The sequence below is a fragment of the Bidens hawaiensis genome, unplaced genomic scaffold (assembly GCF_021521415.1).
Source record: "Bidens hawaiensis isolate Kalapana, Puna unplaced genomic scaffold, B.hawaiensis_p1.1 tig00043335_1, whole genome shotgun sequence".
Lineage (NCBI taxonomy): Eukaryota > Viridiplantae > Streptophyta > Magnoliopsida > Asterales > Asteraceae > Bidens > Bidens hawaiensis.
In genome coordinates, this window is record NW_027497677.1 from 19,404 (window position 1) to 43,452 (window position 24,049).

The 24,049-nt window shown below is 34.2% G+C and overlaps 1 protein-coding gene, 1 long non-coding RNA gene and 1 pseudogene across 4 annotated transcripts; 1 reads left to right on the forward strand and 2 right to left on the reverse strand.

Annotated features, from left to right (window-relative positions):
* Positions 1–12,536: 12,536 nt before the first annotated feature.
* On the forward strand, positions 12,537–13,982 carry LOC143594204 (uncharacterized; annotated as a pseudogene). The gene is made up of 2 exons (XR_013146283.1): positions 12,537–12,587; positions 13,520–13,982. The product of XR_013146283.1 is annotated as an uncharacterized LOC143594204 (transcript).
* An 828-nt stretch (positions 13,983–14,810) lies between these two features.
* Positions 14,811–20,159, reverse strand: LOC143594208 (uncharacterized). 2 transcript variants are annotated; one of them, XM_077073579.1, is made up of 18 exons: positions 19,971–20,159; positions 18,438–18,659; positions 18,183–18,278; positions 17,871–17,923; positions 17,684–17,780; positions 17,525–17,598; positions 17,288–17,405; positions 17,059–17,169; positions 16,702–16,778; positions 16,490–16,556; positions 16,322–16,387; positions 16,118–16,225; positions 15,917–16,047; positions 15,765–15,831; positions 15,605–15,672; positions 15,433–15,526; positions 15,277–15,347; positions 14,811–15,198 (listed from the first exon to the last, which is right to left on the reverse strand). In XM_077073579.1, exons 1-18 carry the CDS (start codon positions 20,118–20,120, stop codon positions 14,826–14,828), a joined length of 2,043 nt encoding a protein of 680 aa, XP_076929694.1. In that variant the 5' UTR covers positions 20,121–20,159; the 3' UTR covers positions 14,811–14,825. The 2 variants fall into 2 exon arrangements, with proteins under 2 accessions (XP_076929694.1, XP_076929693.1); XM_077073578.1 differs by having other exon boundaries at positions 18,435–18,659.
* Positions 20,160–21,382: 1,223 nt separating this feature from the next.
* On the reverse strand, positions 21,383–23,721 carry LOC143594205 (uncharacterized). Its single transcript, XR_013146284.1, has 3 exons — positions 23,390–23,721; positions 22,432–22,478; positions 21,383–21,454 (listed from the first exon to the last, which is right to left on the reverse strand). It is a non-coding gene; the product is annotated as an uncharacterized LOC143594205 (long non-coding RNA).
* Positions 23,722–24,049: the final 328 nt, after the last annotated feature.

A 24,049-nucleotide genomic window follows, 5' to 3' on the forward strand; every position in this document is an offset into this window, starting at 1 on the left:
ATTAGGACACGTGAGTTGTTTTCGGGTGGAGTAATGGTTTGGATATGAACAGGTGTATGGGTTGGGGAGGTTGTGGAGGCACCAGGACTAGAAGGGGGGTAGTAGTGGTAGGGATAGGAGGTGTAGTAGTAGTGGTATGGATAGAAGGTGAGGGGTAGATAGATATGTAAGGATCTGGTGACGGAGGTTTAGATGGTGGTGAAGTTGGTTGAAGAAATGGAAAGTGTTGTTCAGTAAACCGAACATGACGAGCAATGTAGATGCGATCCGATTTGAGGTCCAAACAACGATAACCATGATATGTAGGACTCTACCCGAGGAACACGCAAGGTAAAGAACGAAAGTCCATTTTGTGCTTATTGTAGGGACGGATATGAGGGTAACATTGGCATCCAAAGACCCGCAAAAACAAGTGATCAGGCTTTTGTTTGAAAACATGTTCAAATGGTAAGATGTTTGAAGAGGTACGTGATGGCATTCCATTGATTAAATAAACCGCGGTAGCAAAAGCAAAATGCCAAAAACGAGAAGGGACCCATGTTTGGGCTAGTAAAGTGAGACCAGTTTCAACCACATGTCGATGTCGCCTTTAAACAAACCCATTTTGCTCACTTGTGTGATGACAAGAGCGACGGTGGATGATTTCAATGGAAGAAATAAAAGTGGAGAGATTTCTGAATTCTCCTCCCCAATCAGATTGGACCGATTTGAGTTTGGTTTGAAATTGTCGTTCAACCATCACAATAAATTGTTTAAAAACATCATAAACATCTGATTTTTGTTTCAAGGGAAATATCCACATGTAGCGCGAAAAGTGATCAACACACAGTAAAAAATAATTGTGGCCATCATAAGAAGTAACGGGAGACGGACCCCAAACATCATAAAAAACCAAATCCAAAATACCAGTACTTCTAAAATTTGAAAGTGACAAATGTAGTTTCGAGGATTTCCCTACATGGCAAGCATTACAAGGAGAACTCAAACTATTATTCAAAATAGGAAGACAATGTTTGGATAACATAGAATGTAAAAGTTGTGGATGAGGATGACCAAGCCGTTGATGTCGTGTGAACAGGAGCACGAACAGCTGTGAAGGCAACTCTGGAAATTGGTTGAATCTGTGGAAGGCGAATGGAGTAGAGCCCGTGTTCACTTCGACCTGTGAGGAGGGTAGCGCGTGTAACCTTGTCCTTCACAGCAAAAAAGGTATCATGAAATTCAAAGAAAACATGATTATCATGGCAAAATTTTTGAACGGAAAGAAGATTTTTTTTTATTTGTGGAACATGAAGTATATTAGAAAGTGAAAAGGTTTTGGTTGGTGAATAAAAGCGAGTGGTACCAATGTGTTGAATGGGTAAGCCCTTACCAATGCCAACATGAAGTGCATCCTCACCGTAGTAGGGTTCGACATTATCAAGGCTAGAGAGATCTGGTGCTACATGACTGTTAGAACCGGTGTCGGGAAGCCATGATGCAGATGCAGATGCAGAAGCGTGTGAGCGATAATCTGCATAGTTAGCAGAAGACTGTTGTCTCGGTCTAATGGTGGCAGGCACGATTATGACATTCTGAAGGAATGTGACCAATGCCACACCGATTGCATGTTCCATAAACTGTGTTTTGGTTTGATACCCAATTGAACTGACCTCTATTTGCACTTGTAGAGCGATTTGTAGACCCACGACCCCGGCAGTTGTTAAAGGCACGCCCACGGCCAAGGGAGTTCTGGGAATAAGAAGCAAAAAAATGCCTGTGATTGTGGAGTAATTGGATGTAACTGAAAGCCCAACTATGAAACCGGCTGTTGGAGAGCTTGTATTGTATCTGGCTGCGAGGCAACTGTTGTGGGTGGTAGGCTAGTGGAAGAGACGGCCGTGAATGCTTGTGGTGCTGAAATAATAGGGGTTGGTTTCTTTACCATATAGTCATGATCGGAGAGGTTGGTGTGAAGGTCAGCAAAGGCTGTTGGAAGACGAGTGAGAAGAGTCGATTTCAGACTGTTGTATTCTTCTCTGAGTCCAGAAATCACAAGCATAATCAGGTCTTTTTCCTTAAAAGGTTCACCAATATTAGCGAGAGCATCAGCATACTCCTGTGCTCTATTAAGATATGATGATGCCGTCTCATCATCCTTCATCTCAATTTTCAGCAATTGAGTCTTGAGAGTGTATTCTCTAGAAGATGTATGTGGTGCATAGGCACGTTCCAAAGAAAGCCAAAGATCTCAAGATGTCTTACCTTGAACATGTGAAAACGAAGCCTCTGATATGGTAGAAATAAGCAACATGCGAACATGAGCGTCATTAGTCAACCATGTATCATAGTTGGGATTGGGTTGTGGTACCCCGGGTGGGTCCTTGTCTGAGCCAGCTGTTGGAACAATGGTTTCTGATAGGCAAGGAATTGTACCATCCACATAGCCGATCAGGTTGTTTGTCTGGAGAAAAGGGGTAATCATCGTTTTCCAAAAGCCATAGTTTGTTGGAGATAAGGTAAAGCCAAACTTATGAGAATTGTGTGAAGTTTTCTCAATTGTTGTAAAGGCTGCAAGTAAGGCCATTGCTAGCCAAGGAGAGGAGCTGATCGAAAAAAAATAGGATGGGGGCTGTAACTAAGAATGACGGCAGTTAGGGTTATGAGGATCAAGCTCTGATACCAAGAAAACTTGGTAAGTGATTGTAATTGTATATGAGATACGATGATTACATGTAGTATAAATAGATTAAATAAATACATATTGCACCCTTATAATAATATTAAACTATATCATTAAATGTCTAATAGATAACCAAAATAGAAGATTGATAAAACTTAATTATTGTTTAGTAACATTTTACTATTTTTTTTTGTAATTATCTTCTGCTTAAGGCTAAATTTGAAAATAATTGTTGGTAAATGGTAACAGAGTTTCGTATTATTCTACTTATGTCACTTAATTTTATATTTATAAAATGCTTTATAATAATAAAATAATATTGAAACTTTATTGTTTTTTATAGTTTAGAAAAAGTTTAGATGTTAGCTCAATAATATACTAAAAATATTTGATTTATTAAGTGGCTAGAGTATATGGTAGATAAACTTTGTTATTAATAAATTGAATTTTTTTATTATATAAGTGATCTAAAATGATAATAAGATTTAAAACCACAAAAAAGTAATAATAATGATGATAAAATGGGTGGCTCGTAATCACCACACGGTCTTTGTTTGGTCATGACTCATCATGAAACGGGGCATACCCTCAACTCGGAAGAATCAATCGTTTTATCTTATTAAACATTTAATAAATGTTTTAAATTGAAGTTACTAGTTAATTAGTGGCAATCAAATCATGATTAAAGTAACCTTTATAGATTCAAGCTAGGGACGTTTCGATCTTTAAACTAATCCATAAATGGGTGGTGAATAACGTGAATTGTCCCTAAAATTGATACCATTCTTTTCATTTGATGACAACGTTTGTTTGCCTCCAACTCACCGACGAATAGGATTTTTTCCCCCTTTGTCTCTTGCTTTGTTTTTTTTGTTAGTGTTGTTGTATAACATACATCTAATTATACAAAAGTATAAACTTATCAATGTTTTTATTGTCCATGCATACATACTAACACTAGAGTGCTAGCTAGGCACAATCATCTAGAGACATTTATTCTTTGGTGGATTCATTTGACCCGTAAGATTAGCAACGAAACACATACGTAGTTACACGCATATGACTTTATGAAGCAACCTTTCGAGTCTGCAACGGCATGGTGTTGCTATAATATGCAGATCTAGTGTCAGGACTTAAGTAGTATGGAGAAGACAGTTCTCCACTTTGTAGCCTCCTTGATGGTGTTGTAACGTCATTCTTTTTAGGTTTTGTATCATCCAATTGATCTGGACAACTTTCTAAGTTGTGTGTATCTCACTTTCAAATTAAGGTATTTTGTAGGTACAAGATCATAATATGATAAAAATATCAATTTCTACAAAACGTTTTTTTTTTATGATCTCAACTTTCATGTTCCCAACGTGTTAAAAATAGACTTACCACGGATAGATAGAGTTCTTGTTGATCTCAGTTAGCATTGATGATTGGTAGAAAGTTACCAGTAATAATTAATCATGACAGATGAGCGGTTTCCAAGCAATTTTCAATCGGTCATGCAATCTAATGTATGTTCTAATGACATATGAACTATGTATAGAAAAATTTTCATTGTGGCGTCAGTCACTAACTTGGAGCAAGAGCTTCACCCCGCCCTAGGGTCTTGTTCCTTGTAACCCAGGTCCGTGATGCACGATATTATAACAGTTTCAAATAAACGTGTACTATACAACTCCTAACTTGTATTGATGTATTCACTTCCGTCTTAAGTAAATCAAATTATACTAAGATTATATTGATGACACACTAAAATTACAAATATTTCCCCATCATTTTATTGCAATCCTCGATTCAATTAAACTAATCACAATCACATAAAACAAACGTATGCATTAATTAAAACATCTTGAATACTAAAACTTGTCACGGGAGAGTGTACATTGAATCTAATACATGATAGCTCATGAGGTTTACATCTAATCTAGTATGGAGGATAACTGATAAGATGGTTCGACACTAGCAGTTTTCATTGTTTAGGAAAACCTAACATAGATGCATAAGAAAAATCTTTGATCTGGTTTATGGTAAATTATTTCATAACCAATTGTGTATTATTCTAATGTTTCTCTTTAATTTATCCAACTAAAACTTCTGAAATACTATCAAATTATTTTATTTTGAAAGTGTCCAACATAATTTAGAGAGATTGACATTACAAATTATAAAACCTACATTAATGAAGTATAACCATCACTTCAGGTGCAAATGAAATCATATGTATTTTTATAGTTGTTAATCAGTATTTTGAGATTGATTAGGAAACAGACTTATAACTAATAAATATATTTATTATTATTTAAGACCACAACAGACATGATTCAGGTTGTTTGTCATGCATGACATGAGACAACTCTTCTCGAGACATAAATTGTAGATGACAAATTGATCAAATGTTGGTGGGTTCAAATGCTGCGATTAGAGTTAAAGCATGAGTTTTGTTGGTACACACGATACGTGGTGCCAAAATACAAAATTTACCACAGGTCCACAACTCCAATGTACTACAACAGCTGTTTTGGCGCGATTTTATTATTATTATTATTATTATTATTATTATTTTATTTTTAACAAGACTATTTAAAGAATTAAAATTGCTGATAACCGTCTCTCAATTTGTTTTACATAACCCTTAACACTATATTAAAAAAAATATATTTTGGTTTGTCAATGACCCTTTTAGGCTTTTAGTATTCACGTTTCATATTGGTTAACCCTTTTAACTTATTTAAATAACAGGTTGCTTTTGGATAGGTCTGTTTAACTGAACATGTTGACTAGTCAAATAGTTTACAAAAATAAGTAAAATATATTTTATAAGGTAGTCCGTTTACAAATTATTTGACTCATTTTGAATTTTTGGTATATGTGTGTCTTTTTAGTGATACTTTAGTGTTCATAATTGGTTGATATCCTTAACACGAATAAATGTATAATCTGTGTTTAGGTTCGTCAACTGACTCAAAACTTGTCAACCTGATACGATTTTGTCACCCCTATACTGCCACTAAAAAGGCTAACCACCATTCTATTTGTCAACCACAGTCCATGGATGAGCTAGTGATCCTAATTGGTAACATTTTGTTGTATACTTGTGCACCGATTTTATTTTTTTAAATGAACATGTCCATGTATTTAATTTCATTTTTAATATATTTATCATAGAAACATAGATATTACATCAACATAGCAGGTAGGCGGGCAACAAGCTGCGTCACCACCCCTTTCTGAATTGCAAACCCTAACCTGCTAAAGACATACCCTTGCCCCTTTGGAGTCGACACATTGCTATGCACAACCCGTTGGACCCTGGTTAGGAAGCGGATAGCTTCCGGTGCCAATGAGCCAAAGGTATCAAAAGCCAGAGGAACAAAAACATGTTGGTTCTCTTCGCAGGCTTTAGCATGTTTCTCCACCTTCTTCGTTTCAGCACTTTTCATTGCTTGCCCAGCTACAAACTCATTATCCCTCAAACCAGCTAAAGGAGATACCACTGTGAGGTCAACACAAGCGTGTTTTCCCCCAGCCCCACCAAAGACGAGCAAATCTGCCGGTCGTAGAGTGGATCTCCCTTTTGTGGGGACTGTAAGGAAATTTACGGGGGCTTCCGTTTTAGCTGATATCCCAGCTCGCCTTAAGATGTCCCAAAGAACGTCCCGCACCCAATCATGTCGGTATTTGAACCCAGACAACTCCTTGCAATGAACCGCATGCTCTCCGAATTTATCCAGGCAAGCCTTACGGCAGATCGGTCATGTTTCGTCTTCTGGGTACATTGGGACCATCAAACGGTACTTAAGAATGGCCCTATACTCGACCTCATACATGCTTTGGCCCAAGCCATCAATCGGGATAACGGTCAGAAAATCTTGGGCATGAGGACCTTGTAAGCATTCAATAACCGCCTTCTGTCGAGGGGACAATCCAAAAACTTCTCCCAGGCTCTGAGCGATTTTGCCAAAAAGGGCATTCGCCAAAGTTTTTTGAGGCTTTGGTGGGGCGGTGTCCTTATTAGAGAAACCACCAATGTCAAAGTCTGGGAGAGCGCCATTTAGGCGTTCCAGGGCCTGCACGTAGTCTGAGTCCAGGTCGACAACTCCGCTATTCCTTAAGATGTGATTCTGTAGCTTCCAAGACTGAGCCCTCGACGCTACAAAAGCGTAAACCCCAACATCATGAGCCGAAAGAAGGCCTAAACCCATCGGTAAAGATGCAAGTCGCCACTGAAGATCACCAAAGAACGGGCCTTCACATACAACTATGTCTTCGATGGCTTCTCGAAATCCCTTATCAAAACATGATATTTATGTGTAAACCTTAGGGTGTATTTCATTTTTTGTTTTGATTTTACACTACCTTGAGACCATACTCTACGTTTACTTTGTTTAATTTGACTATATTAGTAATATATATAATTATATATTAAAAAAACGATGATTTTAAAAAGTTCTAACGTATAATGCGACTAGGAGTGCATCCAGACATGATACAACGATGTGCCAACCAATTTTACATCGTGTGTCTATGCATGTAATAAGCTTTGATTATGCATTGTATTGCGTGTCTAACCCTTACATGGTGCATTAAACTCTACAGATATAAACTAACACATGTACTGTGTTGTCCCCTATGTCTTCTAACGCTTTACTATATAAAAACTTTTAGATGAAACCAAACTCTATAAATATAACACGTCCCACATAATATATTTGGTTAAGGACATTGTCTTTACAAAAAATGATAGAACATAACGACATTAATCTTCCACCAATAATGTAACAATGAAATCTCCTTACCACCAAACTCTAGATGTTACATATAGCTAACTAAAAAAGATGGAAAATGTGTTTTTAATAAATATATATATTGGAAGTAAAACACTAAGTATATATGAACACACGATTAGTTACAACATATTTATGAAAGATTAGTCATTGAATATTGAATATAATAATACTTATAAGTTATAACATGTAAGCTTGGTTTTTTTTCATTTTTGGATATCATTCTGAATTGTGTATGGGATTATCTTCAATAATCAAATAAGATAGAAAGCGTTATGCAAAAATGAGATTTTCTTCCCTATGACAACTAGTGTAAGTTATGTGCGTTCAATCAGACTAGATGAATTCTTCTTGTAGGGATTAAATCATCCCAATGCTTTAGTTGGTTATTAACGGTTGACAGTTATAACTAATTAGCAGGTATTAAATATATTAGTGTGAAGACTCAGTGCCACAGCTCACAATTACCACAGACCAAAGTTAACAGTGAGTCAGTAACTAACAATCATTTACCACGTACTCACATACATTTTGCCACTAATACAAGTAATAAGGTTGGAAATTTTGGTTTGTATAGTTGAAGAAGGAAAATCAGTCTTGTTGTTCAAGATTTGAGGATACACATTCGGTATTCTATATTTCTATATGATACGAACTTGAAATTATTAACTCATTGATTATATTGTTATCAGATTATTTTTCTCAAAATCGTTTTATCAAGAAAAAATCTCATTTTTTCAATATTTAAACAAAAAAAGCTAGTTAATTTATTCAATTTTTGATTTAATATACAGTCATGCATCTAATTTTGTCCACTTGTGATGGTCGACGTTTCCAGATAGACACGCTTATGTGCATTAAAAATCAATCACGACCTTGAAAGTGATTGTTATTGTTATTAAGTGATATCAATCTAACCTTAGCTTGTTTGGTCCTGGCTGGCTAGGCCACTAGGATAGGTATAAGCTCCAAAATGTATCTAGCCACGCATTTAAAGACCTGGCATGGTATGGGCATTAGTCTATGTCTACATCTAACCCAACTGGTCCATGGGGTCATTGTTATATCATTTTCTTTTGGATTAAAGTTTAACAAATCACATGTAAGTTGTTCCAGCGGTATGCTTTTTCTGAGGTTCTAAATCATAAATGAAGTGTGATTCGAGAATGGTAATTAAAACTACCACTTACTGCTTCGAAGTGAGTAAACTTTATTCTTTCAGTAATTTCGTCACATCGTTTAATTGAACATTGCATTTTAGGTAACTTAATCATGAGTTTCCAAAGATCATATATGTTTGATACCAACATAATTATCTAGAAATCTAGTTAAAGAAAAACAAAGTATGGTGTGACTTAGTGATTTTTGTTCCTAATTATCAATTGTTATTATATATAGGTGTCTTTCTGACAAATAGTCCAATCAAATGGTCACGAAAACCGTATTCATCTTTTTAAATGGTAACAAAGGTTCTCGAAATGTCACGACCTTTGCACCATATCCCCTTTTGAAAATCGCAACCCTAATAGGTGCGAATAATATGAATCATTGTGTTCCATAAACCACCCAAACTATTGCGAAGCAATTCGATGTTTGTTGATATATTTATATTTTGCCTAAAGTTCAACCGAGACAATATTTTTATCCATTAAAATGGATATATAAGAAACTTACAGATTTAGAAAAATAAGTGTAAAATAGTCATTAATTAAATTGTTTTTGTTGAATTCCTATGTATGACATTTCATGTTTGTAATGGCATATGAAATCCCCCCCTTCTATAACAATGTACCCTAGGGATGAGATCGGGACTGTACCCGTACTTATACTCGTACCTGTACCGAAAGTACCCGTACCTAAAATCAGTAAATCTTGGTACACATACCCGTACCCGAATTATATGGTATGGGTACGGGTACAGGTACAGGTACTTTGGGTACGGTACTCGCTTTGGTACCTTTTTGTTCTTTTTTAAAAAAAAATCTCCACTAAACTAGGTATCGGTAGCGGTACGATACCGACAATCAATTATCTATAATACCAAAACCGTAATACTGCAACCAAAACATAATACCAAAACTAAAAATGAAACAAATCAGCCATAATATAAAATACATTCCCTTTTCCTTTTCTTAATTTATTGCTTCCTCAATTTCTATAGAAAAAACTAGACAGAAAGTTAATACATGTTATTTAATTATATACACAATTACACATACATGAAATAAATATATACGAATACACAATATATGAATGTACACATATAAATTGAGAATGAACTTATTCAACTAATATATATTATGTTTTGAAAATCTCTCTTGAAAGTTAAGTCATAAGTGTTAGAAACATAATAAAAGCTCTTACATATTCTAAACGGGCACTCAGGGGCGGCCTTAAGGCATGGCGGGGTAGTCGACGGCCATAGGCCCTGCGGGCACTAGTACCCGTAATACCCGTACCTGTACCTATAATCAGTAAATTTGTGTACCCATACCCGTACCCTATAGACACGTGCACGTACATGTATGGGTACAAGTACGGGTACTGAACAGGTACGGGTACGGGTATTTAGGAAAAAAAGCCCATCCCTAATGTACCCTCTGGTTCCATGGATGTTTTCAAAAGTTGGCTTTGTGTTTAGGCTTTGAAAAAGAGTTTGCCATAAAATTATAATTCTAAAAAGGCTTTTTAGTGGTTATATTACTGTAAAAGTAGTTAAACGTGATTAAAATATAAGTTAAAAACAGCTACCAAAATCAATAAGAACATGAACATGAAGTAACTAGTCTAGATGTTAATAATACGTGTTTGAATTTTGAAACGTGTTGAATGTCTGGCATTTGGATTTGGCAATTAAGATTGAGGGTAGGGGCTCGAACAGATAGATATATTGGGCCAAATGGACAAGTTATTGTTTTTAACTATTTTGATGGGCCAAGGGTGGAGAGGTCATCATGTATATGGGTAAATTCCCACTTGCCCATTTTTCTCAAGTTATGACATGGACTTATGACATCTTTAATGAAACGAAGCTATTTTCAAGTATCTTGAGTACGTATAATAATCAACACAAAACTTATGTCTTGCGATCCCTTTTCATATATATATGTAGGGAAATTGAAGCTCAAGCAACAGATTTTGAACAACATGGCTCTTCCACTACAATTTGTAGCATCAAGATGTCACAACACTAGTGACTAGCTAGGGTTGTTCACGAGTTGAGTCGAACCGAGTGAAAGCTTGCTCGTTTACAACCGAACCGAACCGAACGACTGAAATTCGAACCGAGCCAAATCGAATCGAGCATTTTTTGATCGAATATCGAGCAATTTTTGAGCATTATATGCTTATTTCCGCTATAAAATTTTCAATAAGAAACAAGTTTGAAGACTGTAAATAATGAACATGTAAGTAAACTTCAAATATTCAAATATTTGAAGGTATTATGTTTAAACCTGGACAATAAAGTATTATGTTAATTTTTATGTGAAAGAAGTTTGAATTGAGATATAATGAACATGTAAATAAACTTCAAATATTCTGAAAACATGAATGGAATAAATGAAACTATAAAATTGACGGAATAGGAAAAATTTTAATGGTTTAAAAAATATGTATACTTATATTTTTTGTGTGTTGTCCATATATTTATGTATTTGTTCATATAAAAATAAATTAAAAATATTCAAGTCAAACGAACCGAGCAGACCTTTGTTTGTTGCTTGGCTCGTTTATAAACGGAACCAAGCAAAGCGGCTCGTTTATAATCCAGCAAAAAAACGCACGAGCATTTCCGAGTACTTTTCGAGCAGGCGGCGAGCAGTTTGGACGACCCTAAATGACCCGTTTGGAGATCATGTTCTGGTGTTAATTGGTATTTTTACCGGACAACCTTCGTAACCCGGGTCCAAAGTTTGTTGTGAGTTAGGAATTAGGATGTTATGAGAACATTAATGAACGTGTAAGAATAATATCATGAATGAAGGTATTATGTTTAAACCTGGACAATAAAATAGAATTATTGATGTATAGTGTAATAAGAGTAAGAAATTAAATTTACATAACCGGTTTGGTTTATGTAAAAAGATTGAAATTAAAACCATCTTCAAATCTCATCAAGTGAACAAAATTAAAATCAACTTCAAAACTTACACAACAAATTGTTTGAATAAACAAAAATCAATCTCTTTTCAAAAAAAACAAAAACAAAAGAATTTTATTAAAAACTGGCAAGGTGTTAGAACCGCCACATACAGCCACCAACAAACGACTACAAGGCTCGAAACAAGATTACAAAGCACCTACTACAACCGAAACTACACCAATCTTCCTAACTTTTTGGACAAATTTTTAATCCAAAGGTAAACAAGCAAATGTTATTTCTTCCATCAAAGTTCGTAGCTACATTGGAGAGCCCTAGTGGACTAGAGCATTGCGTTTCTTCCAAATACACCAAATTGTAATCAAACAAATTGCATGGAAAGCTTTCGTGTTGTCTTTCCAAAGTCTCGGGCACTAAAAGCATACATCAAGGGTAACTTGCACCATTTAGATTTATTAGAAATCAAACACCGCGCCGTTTGAGCAAACTCACACGAGATAAAAATATGGCCGACCGACTTATCCCCCTTTCGCAAACTAGACAAATGATTGATCTTACCGGAATGCTTCTTCTCGCCAAAGCGTCCGACAACCACTCTCCATGCTACGAAAATCAACTTCAAAAACCCACATAGATCACAACCAAATTAAAGCATTAGATTTACACTTGAAAAAAACTTCAAATATATCAATAACCAGTTAAAAGAAAAAAAATCTAATTTGATGGTGCATCATGTATGTTAGGGACGAGTTTGCTACCGAAAGTACCAATACCAATATTACCGACACCGAAAGTCTCTATAAATGGATACCGTTACTAAAAATACTCGGTACGATACATGTGATGAAGACAGATTTCGATACCATACCGATCCTGAAACCTGATACTTCATTTTGATACGAAAGATACTCGATTTAATACCGGCAACATTTGCTCGTCCCATCCCATTATAGTACTAACATATAGCCGCCATTTCGTCCACTTTTCCTGTGTCTGTAATTTTACTGTTAAACGTTTTCTCGTAGAAGAAGTCTGCATTTTTAAGGTTTGGTTTCATCTTCATACCAGCTTAACATTCTCTTCTCACTCTGTATATGTATACTTACATTCATTTTCGAATCAGATTTGTTTGCCATCATTTTGAACGTTGACACCCAATTTTGCGTTGACCTAGTTAGCTTTTGGGGTTTTCTTCTATTTGACTTTTATTCCGACAAATGATCACTTAAATAATACTAGCATAGGGTTTTAATTCATCATAAAGACATTAGAAGTGGCCTTAATCCAGATGTCACACTGGTAAAACCCCATTTGATCAATATGATCAAACTGTTTACGATTATCGGTTCCGGAATTAATTATGTTAAATCTTTGCTTATGAAGATCAAAGATTATGTTCTTGGTTGTCAGGAGATGTTATTGAGATATTGTAATTATAAATACCATACTTAGGAGATATTATTATTGTTATTTTTGAACGACCAACAAAAGGCCACCCACGCTCGTGATTGCAGACTTGTGACCTTGCCCATCACCAATCTAGGGGAAACTCACCGCCCGAAAGCCTACTGTGATAAAACCCCTGCCTTGCGTACGACATTTTGTCACAAACTAGACTCGAACCGGCGGCCTTTTCTAGAGGAAGTCATCGGGGTACCGCTAGAGCACTGCTATTTGGTATTAGAAGATATTATTTTATATGATTAGATTTCTATGTAATTATTTTAATTGTATTCTTTTTCTTTTGTAATTATTCTTATTGTACTCCTATAAATATATAACGGAGACGTTATAATAGTGATAATTACAAAGAAAAACTAATCAAATCATATCTCTTAATTATAATAAAGATGATTACAATAAACGTTAACGTATATAGAAAATTAATACAGTATAATCAAATATAATATAGTATCTTACATATCCTCAAGATCTTAAAAACATATATGAATGATGTGCAATTCTGTATACTTGCAGACTAAATACATGGATTCTGAAATGGTGATACACAACGGCGGATGCCACTGTGGACGTGTGAGGTGGCGGGTCCACTCACCAGCCAGTGTCACAGCCTGGCAGTGCAACCGCTCAGACTGTGCCATGAGAGGAAACACTCACTTCATCGTACCTTCACAACGATTCGAGCTTTTACAAGACTCCAAAGAGTTCCTAACCACCTACACTTTCGGGACTCACACCGCGAAACACACATTTTGCAAAGTGTGTGGCATTACATCTTTTTATACACCGAAATCGAACCCAGATGGAATCGCGGTTACATACAAGTGTGTTGACCCTGGAACATTGACCCATGTGGAGATTAAGCATTTTGATGGTTTGAATTGGGAGAAATCACATAAATCAACCGGCATTTCTTCGTGTTCCAAGGAGTAAAATAGTCATAAACTAATATATTGTTACATGTTGTTAAGTTCAATTGATAGGTAGCATGTTCTGTAACTTTGTTAGCTGCTTTCTAATGGATTTTGGATTTGGAAGGTTTTAAGATTTCTTTTTAATGGGAGATTTGATCATTTGAAACGGGTAGGGTTGGGCAGTTTTTTATGCGTTTTGGGTTCTTTTGGGTATGTCTAAACTCAAGAACGGGTCAAATGGTCACAATCAAAAAGTCTTGACGTGGAAGAGCTGGTCACAATGGGCAAGGCGAGTTACCAATGTCCATTTTTTTTATATGAAACGCCAACCGTATTTAAGTCAGAGATTGCAACCCAAGAGGTCAAAGAGTACACCAAATGAAGTGACGGCTCATTCTGATCCGCACCCGATTTATTTGGTTTGAAACCACCAATTATCTCTCACCATATCTGTCTCGATACATCCGTCGCACAAGTCTTAGTAACTGCAATACAAAATACAATTATCAAATCATCAGTCTCTCACTATCGCATAGACAGTAACACAAAAGACAAACTAATCGTATAATTGCTTCTCGCTATACTCATCATAAAGCGTTTATGCAGAGTTTAAAATGACATCGCACTAGACGCGCGCAATTGTTTATATGCCTGTTTGTGGAATAAGATTGGTTGGAATAGGTATGATCATTGCACATGTTAAAATCATTTGTGTCTATAAATTAGACTGTTGTTAAGAAGCATCAAGAATCACAAATAAAAGTTTGTGTTACATTGTACAAGTTTAGTGAATTACATGAACATAAGGCACATAATCAAATCATTCAAACATTTAATTATGTACATGCAAAGCCACTCTATTTCTTTTTTTTTTTAACTTATGGTTTATTGTAGCCAAAACACTTCATCTATTTGCTTAACTCCTTTTCAAGCTCATCAAATTCCCAGTCGCCTATCTCTTCCTCCGTGTACTCCCGGTTAACTTTACCGAACTCAGACTCCAGCTTTGCTAGTTCAGCTTCTGGGTCCAGACCCTGACCCTGACCCTGACCACCTTTTGCAGTAGGTGACTTCACCTGCTGCTCACCTGTCCGGGTCTGGGTCTTTGTCTGGGTTTGAGATTTGTCGGCAGGCTTGGTGCTTGTCTCAGCAACAGCTGATGCTGACTCCTCCACTTCTTCAGGATTCTCCATTTCAAGATTTGGCCTTTCGATTGAATCAAACTTTGCTCTCAACTTTTCAATATTTTCAAAAAGTTCTTTGATTTTCGCATCTTCTTTCCTATATCATAACCAAACACATAATTTTCAAGTTTCATAAAAAACTATAGTATCCAACCAATGAAAAGATTCAACATACCTGGAAGTTTTTCCGTGTTGAGAATAGAACTGTTCTTTCATGTTGTCCACCACACTAAAGGTTGTAATGATCTACAATAAAGAAAAAAACATTGCGATTTGCATTACTTTTTTTAATAATGTATCGGACACGGAACTTTAAACGAGCAACTGCTACCTTTGCTTCATAGTCCAGATATTCCTCCTCAAGGCTTCTTCTAGGATTTATCACTTTGGAAGCTTCTTTATCCACATTGGAAGGTGCATCCGATCTGTATTGAGAAGATAAACATTGTAATTCATATTATTAAACATTAAAAATGTACTAATGTATTGTGTATATATATTACCCTCCACTTAAGCTCTTTAAGTTCTCTACATACTTCTCAATACGATCAACTGAAGGCTTCAATCCCTCCTGTAGACAGGATAAATTATATATAGATATTTAGTACCAATTACTACCAAAAACAACGTATGGTTATGAAGTATTTTTAGAATATAAAGTACCTCATAAGCAGAAAGCAGTTTAGCGACCAAGTTGACAAAATAGCCCTCGTGTTTTTCCAATTCATCACTTAAGAAAGTTTGAAATTTTAGATTAACCACGGTATTTCAAGAATTATTTATAATATTAGTAGAAAATGTTTATAAAAACATACCTGACCTGCTTCTCCTTGGTCTCTGTATTAGCACGTTGAAGAACCCAAGTATCTTCCAAGAAATTGACCCACGTATTCAACACATTCACTTCTTGCTTACACAAACCAATTGATTTCACCAGCTCATCTTCCTATAAATTAATAGAATAAGAAAAACAGTTATTATTATTATTATTATCTTGCAACACAAAAGATATGTACCTTTGTTTTCAAGTGTGCAACAAGTTGATCATTAGCATCATAAAACTGGTCCCTTTCTTCCCTAACGTTCTGAAGCCGACCATTGGCAGTTGCCAGTGAGATGTTCACCTAAAACATAAGTCCACATTATTTTCTCTTGTTGAAATAACAAAAAAAAATATTCTTTTTTAAATGAAAAAGAAAGAAAAATCTGAAGACACTAACCCTTTTTAATTCAGCTTCAAGGTCATTTCTCTGTTTTTCAAGACCAGCAACCTCAGCAGCCAATTCCTATAACAGATCAACAGAGCCGAGTTATTATTATAGTATTCAAATTTCAAATAAAGGTATAAAATTTCACTATTACATTCTTTATATTATATATGAAAATACCTTCTCCATTTCACTAACTTCACTTGCTTTAGAGACACGGAAGTTTAAAGCTTCCTCTTTTTGAACTCTGCCAAAAGTTACAAAATAAAAGGAAACAAAGAATTATTTGGCATGCTACTTTTACTCTGTATGCGCACTTTGTATAAAAACAAAGCATTTAGAAAAAATAATATATGAAAAATAATGCATCCTCAAATTATATGTATGAAAACCTATTCTCAGAAATACGCTTCTCGGCTTTTGTGGAGGAGCTAACAAGAGACTCAGATAACACTTTCAGCTTATCCACCTGTTTGAACCCAAAGACAACACTTCTACCCATCAATGTTTTTTAACACAAATTTTTGAAGGAGCATATGGAACATTTAGTATATAAATGAGACAGGATTTTCTGAGTTAGACGAAGTGAAAGTGACCCAATGTGTGCTTAAATGGCACCAGCACCAGTTAGGATTTAACGTTCAATTGCACATTTATATAAATAATGTTAAGCCCATTTATATAACCAAATGTGTATTTACAGAAATATTAGTCAACAAGAGGTATGATATTTTAAAGAAAAAAATTACCTTTTGAGCATGCATCTCAGGAGTTTCTCCACCATAAAGCTTCTTCTTTTTCAGTAAAAGCCCTTCTAGTTTAGAACAAATTCGAATATGGGCCAGAGCCTTCTTCAGAGCCTACTGGTTATACATAACATTTAGATTACAGAATAAATCATCCTAGTATACCCTTCTCATTTGCATTGGCTAAATAGTAGTGAAGTTTCAAGTTATTAAAATCTGAAGACAGGCTCACCTCTATTGTAGCAATGGTTGCTTCTTTAGAGGCTTTTTCATACCCATCACCAATAATCTCCCCAGATGATTCCATTCCATCAAGCTTTTCCTTGAGCATAGAGGCTTCAGCATCTATTCTGAGAGTTATATGACTCACCACATGTTATTATCATTTCAGAATACAATTATATCAAAAGTACAAATTTGCAATCAGCTTGATCAGTTATACATGTTTTCAACACATTTGACTTTTTACCTTTTAAGCTCTGCATTGACTTTTAAACCAGTGATGGCACCTTGTGCAAACTGCAGTAACTCCTCACGCTTCACCTGGAAAGAACAAGGGGGGGGGGGGGTTAAGACAGAGTAAAAGATGATAAAAGTATCAGATATTTCGGGAAAGTTTCATTAGTACCAAGACTTCATCTTGATAGCCTGAGAATGCTTTTGCCAAATCCTGGATGCTACTGACTATGGCATTATGAACTTCTTTTCCTCCAGTAAGGCAGCAACTGCAAAACAAAAGAAGGATCTTGGTTAATTATTAAGTTATTTACATGATGTAAAGATATGAACTCAAACAAATTATGTTAAAAAAATACCCAAAAAATTCCAGAAGCAGAGAAACCTCCTCCTCGCTTGGCGGTTCAAGAATCTATTGAGGAAAAGAAACATTGAAACTTAGCTATATACAAAGATGATGCATGTTAATATTATGAAATTCCTCAATAATCATGAGAAGCGTGTAATCTAAATCATATTGATCTGCATCAGATATCCAAATGACCAACTACAATCTTGCCTTCAATTCATGAGAAAGCTATACAGATACTAACATACATACACACAACAGATGCTGCAGTGTCTACTTGTGCATTTCAGGAAAAACACTGAAACATTACAACTGCTCTTACCATAGATATTGTAATGCCCTCCAAAGCTTGACTATAAAGAAAAACATCACGGAAATTCATTGGATCTCCAACCATATCCACATCATAGTACAGAACCTGTCACGATATCAAAGTATAAGCACAAAAAATATGAAAGAGCTAGTATTACAACACCATAACTAATTGGCGGTCCATCAATCAAATGTTATACAATAAAAACTGAAAAGTATCACTATGATGGAAGGATGATATACTAAAAAAGATGGATTTACTCACTAAAGATGGCTTTTTCGGATTATCATTTAGCTCTTCAGAAGGATGATGTGGTTCATGATTCTTGTCATCATCTTCAAGCAAACCTCCTGAAAGCTTCTCTGTTTCTTTGAGAGCAGCAAGCCATCTTCTCATCAAGAGTATCCTTTCCGGACCTCTGGCGGAAACAGACGCTTCTTCCAATCTTTTAACTGTCTGCTTAAAGCTTTTGAAACTCCTAGCCCCCTGTCATTCGTAGCTTCATCAAAATCAAAAAATAAAGCAGCAAGTAGATAGACGAAACAAAACGTCAATAACTAATATAATAACATGTTACTTTACTAAATTATGTACATATTGATAATAAATGATTCCAGTTTAATCACTTTCTTAGGGCATATAATAAATAAAACAAATAAAAGTTTCCCTCTTATTAGCAAAACTTAACTTTTATCAAGAGTATAGTGAGGCTGCATAATTAAATACATATAATAAAATTGCAATTAACACAATTAGAATAGAATAAATTAGGTTAAATGTAACTTAATTCAATGAAGCACTAATTCCAATCCAGCAAACAAACAATCCTAATTGACATGTCTTAAATTGAAAATTATAATGATAATAAAAGCGAGCAAATGCAAAAGTTAACCAACTGAATAACATGAAACAATACTAAATCATTTACATATTAATATTGTTAACTAGTTCCAGTTTAATCATTTTCTTAAAACATCCAACAAAGTATTAGCAAACTTAATAGCTTTAATCAAGAACATCATTAGGTTTCTGTTATGAGGTTGCATGATTAAATAAAATGGCAATTAACATAATTAGAATAGAAACAAATTAGATTAAATATAACTTAATTCAGCAGTCAGATAATAAAGCCCTAATTCCAATCCAGTAAGCTAGCAATCCTAATTGGCATTCCTAAAACTGCAAATAATAAAAATAATAATAATATAATAATAATAATAATAAAACAATGTAGCATAATTTAATACACAACTTAATTTGCAATTAACAAAATTAGGATAAAAAACAAATTAGGTTGAATTTAACTTAATTCAGTTGTCAGATAATAAAGCCCTAATTCCAATCCAGTAAACTAGCAATCCTAATTAACATTTCTTAAATTGCAAAAATAATAATAATAATGTTGCATGATTTAGTACACAAAATAAAATTTGCAATTAACAAAATTAGAATAAAAACAAATTAGGTTAAATAAATTTAAGTTAATTCAGCAGCCATTTAATAATAAAGCCCTAATTCCAATCCAACAATCAAACAATCCTATTTGGCATTTCTTAAATTGCAAATAATAATACTAATAAAACGAACAAATGCTAAAATAAGAAATGAAGAACCGGCATTAGCTCGTTTTGGTTTTATTATTATTATTTGCAATTTAAGAAATGTCGAATAGGATTGAAACAAATTAGGTTGTTAAATAGAATAAGTTAATTCAATGGAGCCCTAATTCCAATCCAGTAAAGAAGCAATAATAATAATAATAAGATTTGATATGGAAGTTAAGAGTGAGCAGTTTACAAGTCGGTCCTGGAAGATTTTAGCGCCTTCGGCAACGGCTTGACCGGCATGTTGGACGACGGTATCGGCGTAGTTTTTGACGGTGCGAGTAAGGTTGTTCTTGTTACCGACCTCAACGGCCTTGTTCACGGCAGATCTTAACCACGACATTCAGATCGCAAGTAACGGTGGTGGGTTGTTTGTTTGGACTGGACGGTGGTGGTTTTGTGTTTGGTAGTTGATGTGAATGTGAATGACTAGGGGATGTGATTTTCTTTTTACCCGGTCCTCACTCAAATTTGTCATAAACCAGGATTTTTCGCCATGGGGGTTGCTTGGAAGTAAATAAATTAGTTAATGAAAAAATCACATACCAAATCACAAATGAAAAAATCAAAATAAAAATTAACATCGGTTATTTATTTATTTATTACTAGGTTCACTACCCATACCCATGTACAACACGGGTTTAACAAATTTAATTTCATATGTCCAAAATATCAATAACAAAAAGCCATGATAAATAATTTTGCTTATTAGACTATATGGTATGGATGCATCCTTCCTTCCCATTTTAAAAAGTCATTTCATCACTATATCATATCCACTCCACTCACTTTCACAATACGAAAAAAATGATCATTAATTCACCACGTCTCTCTCGTTTCAAATAAAATATTATTATTTATGTAACTAAAATTAAATTAAAATTTAGCATAACTAAACTAATACCACATAAAATATTACCGATTAATTAAAATTTGCATTGATTTATGTAAACATTTAATTAATAAAAAAAAGGTGAATTGGCTTCAAATATTACCGGTTATTCTTCTTATTACTACTACTACTATGATTTGTAATTAATGACAACTCACTGTTCCCGTCAGTTGGTTAAAAGACACATTAGGGGCCACATCACTAAAAACGAACGGCTTGTTAAATTTTCGTTAACCTTACACCCACATGCATAGTTAGGATTATTTTTTGCCATTTCAATTGCTGAGACATATCTTTGCCAATCGAACATAGTTTGGATTATTTGAAACCAATTCTAAAAAAAAGTTACAATTAACCTAGAAGTTCCAACACAAAAAAAGAAAATAAAAATCATAGAGTATTGAAATTAAATGTTTTTTCCGTATAAACATATAGGCTACCCACTAACAGATTACCGCTCAAAATAAATAAATCTCGAAATACCATTCAAAATAAATAAATATCTAAACATAGTATTTCATGTCTTACAATACCTTTCGAATATGGTATTCAGTTCAACATTAAGGGATGGCAATTTAAATAAAAACATTGATTATAATATAAGAGAAATTTAAATAAATAACATGTATATCAAGAAGATTAAGAAAATAATATTCAAATTTAAAAAAGCAAGAAAGTTGATTGAAATAGATTACTTGAATCTAGTCTCCATTATCCACGAATAATTTAGGTGCTGCAATAACATCTTCATATTCATCAATTGGAAGTAGATAAGGGACTAACACCTGCATATAATTTTTCATCTACTCATTAAAACCAACATCACATATTGAATCACAAAGATATAAATAGGTCAGTTTGTTTCTCATTATTTCCGAACTCCTTTTGTAAAGAAGAATCAAGAAGCTATCATGGCGAATCAATAAAACGCATTACAAATATTTGTTAATTTCATCTGAGAAATTTGGGAAATTACAATCTGTTTTACGTTCAGATTGATAAAAACTGAACAATATTATGAAACCACAGAAATATTACTCAGATTTAAGCAATTTATTGATCATGTAAGAAAATCAATCAGAGGCACGGGCACGAACAGATTCATGGTTTATAATACAAATAATATTCAAATTTAAAATTAATAATCTTCTAGAATCTACATCTCTTCAGGGTATATAAACCAAGATATTCAAGTTTAAAATTATAACTATGGCTTATTAATTTAAAATTTTGAACTGATTTCACTTAAATCACAATCCAACGCCGTAAAACATACACTTAGGGTTCCACAACCCAAATTTCCAACTAATTTATTCTCCAATCATGAGTTATCACACACATCTCATAGTCATAATTCCAGAATCCGGATGTAACATCGATATTAAAAAACTAATTATTATTAGTAATGAAACTTGGGAGTGATGTTTTGGTTAAACAGTATGTTGAAATGGGTTGCAGTTTGACATTATGGTATATGGTATGTTTTCTAAATCCTAATTATACTTTAATAACAATATATGTAATTTTACAATAACAATCAATCTAGAAGTTGAACACAATAACTAATGAATTTGATAATTTCCTGTAAGCTTCAGAATATCAATTTTTTAGATTAGCAATTGCGTCATCAAGTTGAGCATCAATATTTAACTTCAAGAAACAAAAGTATATAAAACATCACTTCAAAATAAACCAGTACAATGATGTTTAGAAACAAAAATCACTAAAGCATGTACGATTACTAATGCATTTAATAATTTACCTGAACAATTTGACTTTTGAGGATACCAATTGTTTCATCAAGTTGACCTGCGATACTCATTTTCAAAAAATAAAAATAATCAATCAAGAGCATAGAGATGAGAAAAATAACAAAAACTTGACTGTTATGATTCAAGTACTATTCCATATAAAAAAAATACATATTTGTATACACAGCTAAACCAATAATGATCGTTACACAGTCCTTTAAGGTTTATACAATAGATTAAATTAACTAATTCAGAAATACAACGAATCAAATGATTTTTAGTTATAATGGTAGAAAAAAGGTCAAACGTGATCCGAAACACCATCCCGATGTCACACGCTTAATCGTAAGTCCGTGCTTAGTAATTAAGTACCTCAATGTAGAACTGAGATTTACAAATTAGCAAGAGTAGTAAACAGATACTTATATTGCATAATTTTTTTAAATGATCAATAATTTTACAATTTGAGAATATGTTCCAAATACAATGCCAGATCACTACCCTTTCTCTAATTTCGTCCTTAACATCACAAGCCAAGCAATAAACCAAAAAATAAACACTCAAAACATAATTTTCAGGAAGGTATTTAAAAGAATATTAACAATAAATCTGATGAGTATAGAGACTGATTGAATTTACTTAACTACACATAACACCAAACATCAATTCAATCTCCATCGAACAACTTCAAAACACAAAATCACTAAGCAAAATATCCAAAATTAATAACAAACTAACAAAAATTGAAAACACATATGTAAACAACCTTAGAACATAGAGGTAAATAACAAAAAAAAATGATTGTTATAATTCAAGTACTATTATATATTGAAAAATACATATTGTGAACATACAGTAATCAAAATTGGCTAAACCAATAATGATTGTTACACAATCGTTTTAAGAGTTTATACAATTAATTAAATTATACAATTCAGAATTAATCGAAGACTCTGATTAGCAACATACCGTCTGAAATAAAAGATTTCGATTGAATAGTCACCGATGGCGAGGAGCATGTACTTCGACGGAGACGGAGATGAAACTGGAAAACTTGGTCGCCGGTGATTTTAGAGTTTAGGAATGAGGTTTGACAGATCTGAAACATTAGGAAAGAGGCACAATTGATTTAGGGTTTTGCAAACATTGATGAATCTAATTGTTTGGGTGATAACATCATATTCGGGTTGGATAAGGGATCCGAACCGACGCTGTGAAAGGAGAATTGTGGGAGGTGGGAATTAGAGAGCGAGGATAGGCTAGATACAGGACACGTGGCAAAAGCAAACTTTTATTTATTTAATAGTATAGATTTTGCATTTCAACATTATGCTACAGGCAATGACATATTAACATCACACGACCTCTAGATTTGACATACATATTTTTGAGGAGTGGACTTTTATAATGGCATCAATGTGCCAACCTCTTTGACCCACTTTTATAACCCACCAACCCAATTAATACAATTACAACCTGATTGCTACCAGCCAACCCGTTTGACATATTTAGACAATTAATTCAACTCACCGACTTGAAACTAGGGTGCAAACGAGTCGAGCTGCTCGCAAGCTACTCTAGGTCGGATCGGTAAAAAGCTTGAAACGAGTCAAGCCTCAAATAAAGCTC